General features: G+C 43.0%; 1 protein-coding gene across 15 annotated transcripts in view; it reads left to right on the top strand.

Moving 5' to 3' along the window:
- LOC105693592 overlaps positions 1-15,363 on the top strand; it is a 100,129-nt gene that overhangs the window by 41,702 nt on the left and 43,064 nt on the right. For 12 of the 15 annotated variants that reach the window (XR_007278157.1, XM_048654462.1, XM_048654460.1 and 9 more), the window contains 9 exons: positions 10,536-10,648; positions 10,768-10,949; positions 11,036-11,256; positions 11,330-11,482; positions 11,600-11,735; positions 11,828-11,955; positions 14,039-14,332; positions 14,436-14,690; positions 14,789-14,911. Coding sequence is in view for 14 of the 15 variants with exons in the window: in XM_048654462.1 (XP_048510419.1) it covers positions 11,043-11,256; positions 11,330-11,482; positions 11,600-11,735; positions 11,828-11,955; positions 14,039-14,332; positions 14,436-14,690; positions 14,789-14,910 (1,302 nt within the window). In the remaining variant the exon portion in view is untranslated. Of the gene's footprint in view, positions 1-7,561; positions 9,322-9,447; positions 9,542-10,535; positions 10,649-10,767; positions 10,950-11,035; positions 11,257-11,329; positions 11,483-11,599; positions 11,736-11,827; positions 11,956-14,038; positions 14,333-14,435; positions 14,691-14,788; positions 14,912-15,363 lie in introns of those variants that run through there. The other 3 variants (XM_048654458.1, XM_048654453.1, XM_048654465.1) reach the window with 2 other exon arrangements.

The raw sequence follows: 15,363 nt of genomic DNA, 5'->3' as shown, positions 1-15,363 counted from the left end.
TTTCCGTATGCAGGAATTGTGAAAAAAAAAGGCAAAGGAGGAAACAAAAACTGCTGGAACGAAATCGTTGCTGTACGACTCTCTTATCATACGTTCCCTTGCGATCTAATTCGCGACGTACGATGATTCGAATGAAATAGGAAATGTCCTTTTATCTCGTCGTCGCGCAGTTTTCGTTACGGTTGTATTACACCGTGGGCGACATGGAAACGCACTCGGTCACTCGGGGGGCGCCCACGTGAAAACTATTTCTTCGCCGTATTTCGTTCCACGACTTTTTTTTCTCACCGTTTTCTCGCTCTTTTATCCGCCCGGTATCCCGCTCCTTTTTTCACCTTCATGTAGGCAGTGCATCGTTATCTTCCGAACAAACTTCTCGCCACTACCGTACCTCGGTGACCGGGTTAAACCAGGCTTGTCAGTTCCCTCCGTGTCCCTCCGTCTGCATTTTTTCTAATCGCGTCGCACGTGCGGCCATCTTGACGAAGAAAAAAATATTCAAGAGTAAAGTGGGTTAATTCCATACTTCTGAGTGTCTTTATTGTATCAAATGCAAGCGGGTAAAATAGATGCGGAGACGATATGCGCGTACGCACACGGGTGGGGGAGATGTACATACGGCGTACGAGTGTGTATTTTATATAATAATATACATCGCTCGAGGGTAGGATGAAATAAAATGATTCCGATGTTTGTAGTCCGGTTGTAATCGTATAACCAGATCACGTCCAGCGAACCACTCATCGATCCAGGGATCTGTCATCACCTTCGGTTCCAGAGTAATATCTACCTCCCAAGATCTGTCTTCGCTTGCCGTAGCCCCGTAGCCGTGGCTGCCGGTGATGCTGCCGATGCCGATGCCGATGCTGCTCCGCGGCACGGACAGGCCAACGCACCTGCGATTACCTAGCGTTAAATTAAATTGTCTCTCTCTCCTTTCGATACCGAGTTACAAGAGATACACGACGAACCATGGATCGGAGAGCGGGTACAGTGAACCTTGAAAGTTTTTGTCCATTCGACCATGTGACCCATAATCAATCGATCTTAATAACAATCGACCGGATTACTCTGCCAAGTCCGTACAGCATAAACCATAGCGAATCCGATCCCTCGCCCGATTCATTTTCGGGAAAATAGAGGAAAGAAAGAAAAAAAGAAAAAAACACGACGAACAAACGAAAAAGGAACAATCTCTCCGGTACGTGATATGAGGTTCTCGACTATAAAAATCAAAGCTATCTTTATAGCTAACCCACGGGATAAAATTAAGTCCTGAATTTTTGTGCTTAACTGTATAACGCGTATACGTGTATGTATACGGAGTCTGGATGTATCCCGAACGTCTAGATCTAGCCGGTCGATGGGGTGTTGAAAAGAGCGAGAATATTCCGAGGTCGGTTTTTGGTCCTTCTTTTCGGAGATCGCCGCGCCCATAAACGATCCCGACCGTTTTCGACCGACCGGGAAGATTCATGCCGCGAGTCGCTCCCTCCGGTCGGTAGGTATGTTCCTTATGTCCGTTCTAAATCCTGAATAAAGTTCGTCGAGCTCCCGAAGGATCGGCAGAAGGTGGTTCGCCGATTCCATTGAATGAATGGATATGAAAAACGTATGCCTATCGCTTTTCAGTCCCTTTCGGAATTCGTTTTGCACGACAAACTCCGTGCCCCTTGTGTAGCGTATGGTAATTCACGCGCGAGATTTGTTAATGTACGGTAAATTTTTCCGTGTGCTTTAGTCCGGCTTTATAAACGCATGAGATGTTGGCCGGGTTCCCGGCACCGAGCGATCGAAAAACCGTTCGTTCGCGTGGACCGAACAACTGGAGGTGAGACACTCGGCGCACCGTCCATAAATAAAGATAAAAATCGGCTACACGCAAACGAACGGGAGGTTTTTCGGTGCGAGGAGGGATCCCTCCTAATCCAGGGCATATAAATTTTCAACTCGCTAAAATCCAACCAAACTTGTCGCAATTCTTCTCCGCGCAACAACAGCTCACAGCTATTCGACGAACCTTACAGAGCGACGCGCTCGGGGGACACAAATTTTTCGCAGGATCTCGATCACCGTCGGTGTACGCGATTCTTAGATTCACATTTTCAAATGCTAATTGTGTTACCTGAAAATGAATATTTCTTCTCCAAGTCCGCGATGTGTTTAGATATTATCACGATACGAAAAAATCCTTAATGGAGCGCTGTTTTTTTTCTAGATGTGATTTTCTTTCGCATTTTTGTACAAGCAGAAATTATTTCAGAGGTTCTGGAGTTTCGTTTTTTTTTTTCCTTCAGTTTTTTGCTTTTATCTCTCTCACCGGGTTCGGTAAACGCGAGGCGAGTTTGGGAACGATGACTTCCCCCGTTCCTTCCCCCGCCCTTAGAATGGTTGTTGCACAAGCATAACGTGTTTCCCACCGTTTGGGACTTGTCACAAATCTCCCGCGGGTCTCCGGGCGACATTTTCATCGGTCGCAATGGTCCTACGGCGGGGCATCGATGGCGATATCCTCCGGTGGTTTGGAGCGCGCGAGGAGACCTCTCGGGAGAACCGAATGACGGCTTTATCCTCGAGGACCTCGTTCTCTCCTTTTTCTTCTCCTTCTCCGGCCGCTTCAGCCCCCAGGACGGTCAAGATCTCGCGCAGATATGTTCGGCATCACCGCGTGGTCGAGCTCGTGTTAACAACCGAAACTCATAAAGACGTTTTTAGTGGCTTAAGAGGAGAGATTCGAGATCTCGGATAAATTGGGAACTGAAACGCCGACTTGAACTTCAAGGACGAAGAACGAGGCTCTTCTTCTTCTCGATCTATCCGTCCTATGGGAAGTAGGAAAAACCAAACCACGTCTACACGCGTATCTATATATATATATATATATATAGGTATATATATTTCCCGTTTAGGGACCAGGCTGCACAATTCTCACTACACGCTCCTCTCCCGCACACGAGGATAACTGAATGAACCTGCGGGAAAGGATGCGATAAATTTTCGACCATCTTCCAAACCAGAATGAAGTCATTCGCCCTCCACCCTACCTTACAGACGTCCAACGTGTCCCAAATAATGTCGGTTGTATTTCACCCCGCGCGCTACGGTTTCTATTTGAAACTCGCCGGTCAACCTCAACCCCGATTTTTCTGTCTCAAAGCCGGCAGCATCCACAGCAGCTATCGATCTCGACTTCTCGATAAGATAACGGGGCGAGGAAACAAAAAATATCCCTGCAACTCGACCTTGGGAAATGAGAGTACGAAAACAAAAAGAGGCAATATTCCATCGTGCGGTGGATTTTTCCAATCAATCGTCTCCCAGTTCGAGGTTACTGTGGTTTTTTAAATTTTTTGAACTTCGTTTTTATTTTTTTTTTTTTGGTCGGAGTCCTTCCAGGTGATAGGCGACGAGCGGGTATCCATAAATCCGAGTATAACCGGCGAGATCAAAGGGATCGCATGAATTCTAGGTTTACCGGTCCGGGTTTTGAAGGAATATAAGCACCCCTCTTTTTTACCCGTAAGAGATTCGAACGAGGCTATCTCACCCCTATATGTTATAGGAGTTAGCCGCCCGCTATCTCTGAGCTGTCCTGTCGACATAAAGTGGGGAGTCCTGTCCAGGAAGCGACCGAAAGCTTTTTCTCGATCTTGTCTCAATCAATTCTGAAATGTCTGAGAAAAAATAAGAGACGAGAAGAGGAGAAAGAAAAAGTGAAACTAAAAAATAAAACCGACCAAAATAAAAGCATCGGGGTTCGGTACAGATCCCAGATAGAGTCCTCATGCGAGGGAACCATTCGTGGAATTATTTCAATCTTACACGAGAATTCGTGAGGCGATACGCCGTGCTTCCTTCTCTTTTAATTTCCTTTCAATTCCGACCGAATGACTTTTGAGGTTGTTGCATGATAAACAGAGAGAGAGAGGAAGAGTGGAGAGGGAAAAAAAGAGGAAGGCAAGGCCACGGCATCGGGATCACGATATCGTTGAGGTATTGGTCGGAGCAGATGTGGATGAGATGGGAAGAAGAGGGCGGGTTATACGCGAGGAGCGCCAAACTTGCGAACGCATTACCGTTGCTGAAAATCAGGGATTCGCTTCAAATGAAAAAAAAAAAAAAAAACGAATTTAACGTCGAAAAAAAGAAGAGAAATTATTCAAGGATGTAGCGGAGTGGCAGCCGCTGCTCACTTCGCGTACAGCAATCCGATTAACTATATAGTTCTAGGATAAAGAACAGGAAACGAGCGGGAGTCTGTCTAGGTTGGGCTAATTTTCACTAATTAGCAATTATTACCATTCTATTGACACCTCGCGTGATCGTATATCAAACCAGCCCTAAAATTAAACGTCTTAATGATTCAACGTGAATAGAAATAGCTTTATTTTACGCTCTTCCACACATGCGAGAGTAATTCTCCCGCCTCGTGGCAAATATACATTTCTGACGATACCGATTCGCGCGGTTTCGCGAGACTCGCGTTTAATTCGGTCCGCTGAAAATTTTTTCTCCACCGATCATCTCAACCCTTATTCTTTCTTTCGTTACGGGACGGACCGGAAGTGACCGGCTTATTTCAGTGCAATAATAAAAGTAAGAGAAATTGAATAACACGGACCTCAATCGGTAAAACAATCAGTGCAGTGCGGTGAAAGCGTGTGCTGCGATTGCATGAGAAAAAGAAACAAAAAAAAAAAGTACTAATTTGGCCGCTGTGGTGTATAAAAATGAGTTCGTTAGTAAAAATAATTTTCAAGTTTTTGATCGAGCGCGGTATCACGTAGTACACGACTAACGGCCGGCGATGATGATGATTCCGTGAGAAATCGTGACGCCTACTCACGTCCGCGTGTGGAGCGCCAGCAATGCGGCGCGTTTGGTTCGCTTCGATTCAGTCGGTTCAGGTGCGATAATACAAGTAATTGCATTTAAATCAGTTCCAAGACATTTGTCCACGAGTCACTCGGAGTAATTCAATATCCCTCTACTAATAAATAGCTTTCTAAGAATCACACGAGCCGCTACCCACGCGTAGGTATATAAAATATACTACTCGTACCATTATCCATCCCTCGGCGCTGGAACCGTAGACAAAGTCACCGACCAGATGGAACGACATTTGTGTCGGAGAATCGGGGTATAATACACAGCGGAGTTCGTTCGCTGTTGAGAAGAGAACTTACCGAGCACAGGCGGACCCGGCCGCTACCGTATGCTAATGCGATCACCTCCTCGGACTACCTTTCATCGGGGATTCTCGACACGTAACTGATAAAAGCTAGAATCAAAATTTACCACTGCCCGGGAATATGGTGTTTTTCAATTAGTCCAACTGAGATATTTATTCGCAGCCGACGACGTGTCCCTTTCAACTATTTGTTCATTTTTCTGGTAAAGTGGACACTCCGCGCGAGACGTCGTATGTGATTAACGCGGAAGCGAAATTCGGGATCTCGATAAATAAATCCAGTTGGCTCGGACGTTGCATTCTTTTTCATTCACGTTCATTCGTGAAAACTGCGATTTTCCGAACCACGTGATTACTCGAGGCGGTTAGCGGGTTTTTCAGGACTCGTACGAACGGACGGAATGGAAGGGTTGTTTTTTCTTTCCCCCGAAGGGTTGAATGTGCGTGTAAAGAGTGCGTCTTCCCATGGCCACCGTCATCCCCCGTGGTAATCCCCATTTATATTTGGCGAGTTCACGGCGGGCGTCTGGTAAATCGACGGTTCTCACATCAATTGGTAGAAACAGAGAATCTTTCTAGCTGTGTGGTTATCTCAGCACGGGGTACGAGTATAATATACGTGCGCGGTGTGACACTCTGCAATTTTAAACTACCTACCCAAGTAAACGCATATGGTTCGCGTCCCACATGGAAAACTTATTGTGTCCTGTGTGAACTTTTGGACGCAGTTTCACCGATCCTCGCACCCCATCGTGCAAATTGTAAAAGGCAACCGCGTAAGCTCAGCTACGGGGGAAGAAAAAGAGGAGAGATAAAAGAGGGGGGGAAAAAATAAACAAGGCGAAGTAGATGGATATTTTGAGTAACTCGTCTTCGGATAACATCGATTGATCGTGTATATAGGGCGACGAAAATTAAGTGACGGGAGACATATTACAATATCATATCGGCTGCACCGCTCTAAGCGCTTGATCCCTCATTAAAATCGCCGTGCGTTTAACGAAATTTGAATGCATCTCATCAGACAACGGGCAGTTGGAATACCCGCAGGTGCAGCTGGTATTAACTGTGAATGAAAAAAGGAAAAAAAAGATCATCCGTACGAAACGGTGGAAAACGAGAACGGGAGCTGTCCGAGGTATTGTAGCGAACGATTAACTTTTTTTTTTCATTCCAAAAACGTCGGTTTGTCTCTAAAGCGATTTATCGAAAACTGCTCTTCCGAGATTTACCCGGACCGCAACCCTCCTATCATTTTTTGTTGGCATAAAAAATCGCTCCAGATTATTTCCGTTGGTCGGCTTACTCCACTTTTCTATTTTCATTTATTTTTCCCTCCATTATTCACGTATTTATAGCTCGTTACGTGCGCTCTGCGAAAAAAAAAAAAAAAGGGAACGAAAATGAAACGAAAGATACTTCGGGAAAGGATGGAAAAAAGACGCACGTGAGCTTTGTCGGGGTTCCCCGTACGGCCGTGGTGCCGCAGTGTGCGTTCACAGATCATTAACGGTAAAATGCAAAATGGTAAAACACGCGGACAACAATGAGGGTAGACCGCGGACGTTGGCCACTAAGGATTACCTGCGCAGCTCCCTAAAGGGGTTGAAGGGCGTGCTTCGGGAATATTCATCCCTCTACCTCATCTCGCTCGCCTTTCGCTCTCCGCATCTGCAAACGAGGGGTGCGTAACACGCCCGTAATCCCGAGGTGTGTACGTATACATATATATGCTTCCATAGGAGTCCCGTGGAATATGATTATATTTTTCTTGACACCCCGTGCCCGCGAATTTCGGAATTGACTCGCTTTTTTCATTTTTATAATTCCCAGACTTTCGAGGCTCGATTTTTCTCTCACAAAATTTCGCTCTGCCATTGGCGCGATTATTCGAGAACTTTGAAAATACAGCGAATTAATAAAAAATTCTCCGCTTCGTTGTGGAGCATGCGGTAAAAACGCTGCTAGAGCAGCTGTACGGGCGTACGACCGCTGGCTAATCATATACAGAAGGCCTCTAGGTTACTACCCGTTAGATAAGGATCGTGGTCACAGTGGAATGCACCGGTTGGACGAGAGGGTCACCAAGTGGACCCTGCGCGGCACGGTGTCTGCCTTTGCACCCCTGCGTTTACCGCTTCGCCCCTAAAGTTTCCTTCGGAGTCGACTCTATACAGATATATACATATATACGTCTCGCACGTAGCAATTAAATTTTAGGTGTTCGATCGCGTCGCTCGTTTCGTCGTCGATCCTCGTCGTTGCTTCGGTAGCAATGAATAAAAATCGAGACCGAAACTAAAAAAGAAATATTAGAATCCAGTTTTTTTTTTTTTTTCCGTTACTCTCAGCTCTCGTCCCCGGTTGTAAGATCCGGATCGGGTTGTTCCGGACCATGCGAATCTATACCTATAATTATCGCTCGTACGCCTACCGAATTTTTTAGCCGAATCTTTTTTTTTTTTTCTTCTCTTTTTGCTTTATGCAGTCATCTCTTTATTCTATAACCCCCGTAACAAAAATTCAAACGGGTATAGATGTTATTATCGTCTTAAATCAACAACGTGGACGCGAGTCGGTCGTATCTCCGCAGCCCCGTGTCTCAAATTTGGGTCCGGCTAATAGTAGGTTTCGTTTAATAACCCCTCGGCCATGACCAAAAAATGAAACGTTAAACCGAATGTCATTGCTGTAGATTCGATTCATCTTGTATCATCGCTGTCAGCACTCAGGCCGGCTGCTTTAACCGGTATAATCATCCGTTCCCCTTCGCTTTTCGCTCCTCACTCATTAACCGTGTATGCAGGTATACGCATACGTATGCGCGCTGCGTATAACCTGGTGCTCGAATCTACCTGTAAAGAAAATTTAACTACCTCATACGATACGAGTGCACAGTACCAGTTTTGTGAAATAAGTAAAAAAAAAAGGAAGAAAATAATCGAAAAAAAGGAAGGAGTAGGAAGAAAAAATAAAGGTGGCCGGTTTGTGTGAAGTAATCTTATCGACTTCACCATTTCGTTGCCAGGATATACGTCGTTACTCTAACTTCGGCATAATAATATTCGAAAGAGAAATTTCACCGCGGGACGAACGAAGAAAGAGAGAAAAAAAAAAAGAATTAAGTATAATAATAATTAGCCTTATCGAAACTTGCCGAACCAATAAATTTGGAGTTCTGGGACGCTCGGAGAAAATAAAACGTTTTTATGATCCCCGGGCTCTTTATCTGCTGCGATGTTCGAATTTCAGTTACAATATATCGTAGCTTTTTTATCGCGTCCCGTGTATGTTGGGAAAATTATCTGTGCTTGAATTTTGACAAGTTCGTTTTTTGTCAGTTTCAAGTTTCTACGTGGTCTTCGCTGTCTTTCGGTTTTTTAAAAAAATTTCATAAGACCGGGTCTGAATCTATTTGAAATCTTGAACGAAACGCGCTTCAACGTAACGAAGAATTCAGCTAAGCACAGGATTACTTTTGAAAGTAATGTATAAATACAAAATGTACGTCACGAGTAATCGCGAAATTGTGCAAAAGTATTATAACTTGTTCGCTGCACGCGAGTATCAGACTATAATTATCTGATGAAGATAAATTGGCCAGTGAAAGCGCATCGCGTCCTCAATTCAATTCAAAAGAACAATAAGATGCGAGATCGTCCTGTAAACCTTAACGATTACATGTAATACTGCATTCACATGGTATACAGATATACACGTGTACGAAAGAAGAACAAAAAACGTTAAAAAAAGAAGAACCGAGCGAAAATAAGAAACAACATTCATCGCACGGGTTTCGCCACAGTGTATGTATGTATGATGTCTACACGACGCGAAAGCGCAGCGCTAAAAATTATGACATCGCGCAGCTGAAAGAATTTGATGGTTGGAATATCCCGGGCAAAGCGATCGGTAACACCGTACGGTTTGCTTATTATGTAGATCGACCAATTAGCCGATGCGCGGTGAAGATGAGCGCCTAATTTTGTACGGCGTATACCTGCATAGTTATACAATAAGAGTGATCCGCATCGCGGAAGGAAAGGGCGTATAATCAGCGTCTTATCTTCATCGAAATGAAGAACTGCTCCGCCGAATTCCGGATCATTCACTCGGTACAATAAAATATGGTAATTCGGAAACAGTGAATTCGTGTATATAAATTAATACAACAAAATAATGAGTGATTCGATTCGATTGATAACAAATTGTAATTTAAAAAAAGTTTCGTTATAAAACATGGGAAATTATTTCAGGGCTGTAACGGACATGCATGCAAGTATCGAACGAAGGGTTGCTGACTAACTTTTTAAACTCGAGAACCCACGGAGAGAGATGGAAAGAGTTGAGGTTCGTGCTCTACAATTTGCTCCCGAATATCGAAACTCATCTTATGTATCGACGTTGCCGTCTTATGTCCCAAGTAGTTATTATATCCCCTCCACTCATTCATTCTCAAATAATAATTACATTCATTACTAAATCACACGGCATGAGGCCTGCAGTTTTAGATGCGTATATATGACAAACTAATTATTACTATTATTCGTCGGCCCGTACGAGCAAAAAAAAAAATAAAATAAATTGGTGGAAGTAACATGTAACGCATAGATTAGAAAATAATTATACACCACCCCCATCGTAGAAAGTTATTCGTGAAAGAGACAAGTTCCGTGGAAAGAATCGGGGTAGGTATACATGATGAAGGCGCCACTTTATGGATTGTTTTTTTACGGTAGTGTAGAGATCCTTTTTAACGGCCGAATCCGTTGTCTCGTTTGTCATCCTCCGGTGCTCGTATGATGGTTATACCGGAGAAACTGCAGGGAATTTTTCAATCGGTTGGAGATCAAAGTTTCTTCAAATAATCGACACCCGGTTGCGAATGTCCAATGAATTTTATGAATTGCAGATTCGACATTTGTTTGAGGATATTGAATAACTTTTGATATTCTTGAATTCTCGTGCCTGGCGAGACCGACTGTGTTCGTCACATTCGGAGTTTTTAAACATTCATTTAAATACTTCCTGATTCCATTCAGACGCAATTTTCAACGCTCTGCTTATCCGATTTCGTCAGAATCTCGTTCCGCTCGTTTATCAAGGTATTTTTCCGAGCCATCAAAAGATGAAACATTTTCTTAGCTCGTGAAGTAGGGCTTTCATTTTCTCTTTCGTAAGCGTGAAGTAACTGCGGTACAAGAGAATTTGACTGATTAATAGTCGTTACGCTGCCTGATAATCACACGACCATCCCCTAGATGTAGATGTATAATTCCAGGTACAGGGTGTCGCATATTTTCAACACCTCTTCCATTCCGTTTCTTTTTTTTTTTTTTTACAGTAACGTACATCGTTCGACGTTGCATCCAAGTTGGGAATCTCTACGATCTGCTCTTGCGATTCCATGTACCCAGGAATTAATTCTTGCTGCAGTGACACGGCGTGTTTAATCAGGTAATTGTAATCGTGTTACTTTCATCTTCTGTAGTTCGTAATTTTCGCTATAGTTATAGGTGGTTGCATATTCCTCAATTAAATTTCCAAGCTTTCACTGATCTTTCAAAAAACGTTAGGTGTTGCAACTGTCATCTAGTTTGCTGCTTGGGATGCAGAGCGACAAGTCTTAAGTGGTCACCTTGGGCATATTTAAGTCCTCGACTAACAAGTACTCGCACTAGTTTCACCGTCAACTTCAACCGCAAGACGCACCGTTAGAAGCGATCTAATAAAGATATCAGGCAGTCTTACGGCTATGGTATGATATTAACTACATTAAGATCGTTGGGTCGTTGGATAATTACCGACTCCCGAAATCTATCGGATTAAAATTTATCATTTCAGAGAAAAAATGCCGCGATTGATTTTATTCGTGGTGTCGATATACGTCTGTAATTCTCTGTTCGTTGCCGGATACTCCGATGGAGATAAGTTCAACGGAAGAGTTAGAAATTGGAGTAGATCTCCGGTGAGAAAGCGGGGATGGCAGTACGAGGAAAGACGTCAGCATCACGTACCGGAATCGATGAAGAATAATCAGGCGTCCAGTTCACGCGATTCCAGATGTGAGGCGAACAACAAATCCACGCAAATTTCCCTCGTTATCGATTGCCCTGATAATCTCGAACCCTTTTTCAGTCCTTTCGCTGTTCACTATTGTGCAATTCGACAACAATATCTGCAGCGGAGTGACCGGCGAAAATGGAACCTGCGTTGCAGCGGCGGAGTGCGGATCTAGGGGTGGAATTTCCGTAGGACCTTGTGCGAACGGTTATGGCGTTTGTTGCGTTCGTAAGTATGACTATAAGTTACAATAATGCACCTGTGGATATGCATATGTGGTGGAAGTATCAGAATTTAGTGAATATTCGTTGACTTTTGTTGAATTTTCTTTTTCGCATTATTCAGTCACGGCTACGTGCGGTCAGACGACAGCAAACAATAACACGTATTTCGTGAATGCAAATTATCCATCTAGTTTCGACGGAACGGATTCCTGTCAGCTGACGGTTATCAAATCTCATCCGGACGTCTGCCAATTTCGGTATGAAGTGCAATTTTAATTGACTCACGTCGATTGAATGCTCATATTATACCTACACAGTTCACGCAGAGTGGAGGTCTGTTTTTTTCTAGTCTGGATTTTGACCAGTTCAACATTCGAGGTCCAGAGCCGGTGAACAACGCCTGTGCGAACGATCAGTTCATAGTATCAGGTGGTAACCCAATCCCTCCGATTTGTGGAATTAATAATGGAAATCACAGTAAGCATAGATTCGGAAATTACGAATTCACTCAACTAGCATTGCACGCGCGCACTTCGCCGTATTTCGTTTCATTCATTCCCTATATTTTTGACCCGTAATTTTTCCTTGAATATCACATCGTTACGTTTCAGTGTAGTGAGAGTTTTTTTTGTCGATCCACGAACTTTTCTCATCGAGATATCTCCATTTTTATGCTGAAAAAAGCGGAAAATTGGCGATATTTCGATCATTTTTAGGGATAAATCAATTAGGCTTCTAGATTTAAATTTCTGAGATCAAAATACGTAAGAAAAGCATACTAAACCCAATTGAAAAAATGATTTATTTTTTGTTCAGCAATCGATTTTTTTTTTGGTTTTTCAAGAGTAATCTCACGTATAATCAGCTCAGGAATCCAAATCTAAAAGCCAAAATCATCCACTCATGCAATCGATCGAGTAATCATCGATCATTTGTTGTTGGGAGCAGAAAAATTACAAGACATATCGAGTGGTTTTAGTCGTAGACCCACTTTGCTTCGTCGCATCTATGCATGGAGCGAAATATTCGAATTTCTCAATTCACCAGCAAACCCGAGCTGTGCTGGAGTCAGCGTAGCCCCACGGGCGAGCGGTTTGTTTTGGGGCGTCACCTCTGCTCAGCCCCCAAGGTGACGTCTCACAACAAACCGCTCGGGATATTATCCGTTCGAGCCGGGATATTATCCGTGTTTGAGGATACGGACGGTGTATCGACCAATAGGAGTTCACGGCGAACCCTCGTTTCGGTGTAAATATCATAATTCTCGGCAAAGTTCAGCAGCCACAACTTCGTCGATGGCAATCAACGTCCATCCCACTCGGTCTCGCTGACAGTGTCGATAGGCAATTTCGACATAAGAATCTCTACGAGAAAATCGTAAGGGGTACCCCTTGAAAAAATCTCAAATTTTGGCTAAAATTTTTAATTTTTTTAGATTGATCGTATGGTACTTTTCTTACGTATTTTGACCTCAGGAATCCAAATCTGAAAGGAAAATTGATCTATGTCTAAAATTGACCGACTTATCGCCAATTTTCAGCTTTTTGGGGTCAGAAAAGAAAAATTGAGTTTTTAGTCCATATAAATGTAATTTGAGCTCAGGAATATGAATCTGGAAGAAAAATTGATCTATCTGCAAAAATGACCGAGTTATCCTCATTTTTTCGCATTTTTTGGCATAAATTTGAGGATATCTTGAAGGGAAAAAATCGTAGCTCAATTTGGACAACGGATTCGTGTTCCTGAGGTCAAAATACGTAAGAAAAGTGCCATACGATCAATTTTAAAAAATAAAAATTTTTGGCCAAAATTTGAAAAAATCGTAAGGGGTACCCCTTGGAAAAATCTCAAATTTTGGCCAAAAATTTTTATTCTTTAAAATTGATCGTATGGCACTTTTCTTATGTATTTTGACCTCAGGAACACAAATCCGTCGTCTAAATTGAGCTAGGAATTTTTCCCTCCGAGATATCCTCGGATTTGTACCAAAAAATGCGAAAAAATGAGGATAACTCGGTCATTTTTGCAGATAGATCAATTTAACTCGTGAATTCGGATTCTTGAAGTTAAAATCCATCGAGAACACTCATAAAATAGTATAGCGATTTTTTACCCCAAAATCGAAAAATTTTCAAAGGGTAACCCTTTGGATTTATTCGATTTTTGGTCCAGAAATGAAGTATTCTCAAAGTGAATAACACCTTTCGTATGTATTTTGACCTCAGGAACGCGAATCCGTCGTCTAAATTGAGCTAGGAATTTTTCCCATCAAGATATCTTAATTTTTCTGCCCCAAAAAGTAAAAAATTGGCGATAACTCGATCAATTTCCTAAATAGATCAATTCCGCTTCAAGTTCGGATTCCTGAGATCAACATATTCAATTATATCATAGAATACCCTGATGAAAGAGTCCGACACCATAAGCTTGGCGTTTTTCTTGGCTTGGCAATCTCTGATCTATTCAGAAAACCCCCGAATAAATCATTGCATTCGGCTGACATATTTGAAGAATTGAATAGGATAGGATAAATCGTCTGGAATCGACTAAATGTTTTTAGTGTACGTGGACGCCGGGGTCGGACATACGAATCCGGTCATGTTGACTTTCGTGACGAGCGGGGCGTCGTTCGCTAGATCTTGGAGAGTAAGGATCACCCAAATACCTTGCAGCAGTATTTATAGGGCCGAAGAGGGCTGTCTCCAATATTTCACCGGCGTTTCCGGAAAAGTTAAATCATTCAACTACGAACCCAATACCGGACTTCAACTCTCCAATCAAGATTACAGCATCTGCATCAGAATGGAAAGAAACTTTTGCGGCATACAATACATGCCTTGCAGCGACGCAGAGTGTGAGTAAAATCCAAAATGCTGAACAAATTTTACGCTCTGAAATTATAAAAATGATTGGATGGCAGAGGAAAGAAGAAGAAAAGTTTGTCAATGGCTTTCCAGTGGCGATACCGATAACGACAGGAGCGGCAGGTGGTCGGCAAAATCCGCGAAACAACGCGTTTACTCTAACAGGAAATACTCAGGGGACTCAAATATCCTCGATGACGGGTGCTGCTTGCCAAACGGATTGGCTGATGATTCCTTGTGCTTCGAACGTCGGCAGACAACCAAATTCTGGATCCCAATGCACCGATAGACTCTGCGGTGGAACTTTCAACGCTGAAAATCAGCTTCTCAACGCGTCAAATGTGATGAGTAAGTTTTTTATTTTCCACTTTTTGACGGTATACTACTCCGAGTAACATGAGTGCAATATGTGAATTCAGGTGGTTATCGACACGTTGAATTTTCAGGTACCGTGAAACCATTCAGGCTGGTTTTTCATACTGACAGTGTCGAGGCTCCAAACGACGTGGGTAACAGAGGATTTTGCCTCGATTACATCCAGCAACCGTGCACGAATAACATAATCTAAGGTTGGAATTTATATCTCTTAATTCGATGATTGATTTAAACGATCTTTGCTTCGACCATTTCGACGGGTAATTTTGTGTGCACATCAATTCGGAGCACGGGTGGATTCTATTTTCAGGCACATCTGAATTGTCCGTGTAATAGAATTATAAAATGAATGCAGGAAATCTCTGGTTCACTCGAATTTTAGAGGGGGAAAATCGTGAAACTCGACTCTCCAAACCGTTAATGTGACTGGTTTTTAACGTACTTTGGGCTCATCAGATTTCCGAAAGTACAATCATTACAATGTCAATGTCATTACTTACATCTCTGTGGTTAGGCTGCCGTTGCTCCAGAGACGAAAAATCTAAAACATTTCTGTTAACGGTAAATCGAATTACACGCCCGTGATTGATCGTTGCAAGATTAGCTACGATCCATTAGATTTCTACCGCAAGCCTCAGGCCCGAAA

Source organism: Athalia rosae, chromosome 4 (genome assembly GCF_917208135.1).
Source record: "Athalia rosae chromosome 4, iyAthRosa1.1, whole genome shotgun sequence".
NCBI classification, from domain to species: domain Eukaryota; kingdom Metazoa; phylum Arthropoda; class Insecta; order Hymenoptera; family Athaliidae; genus Athalia; species Athalia rosae.
This window is presented reverse-complemented; position numbering and strand designations above follow the sequence as displayed.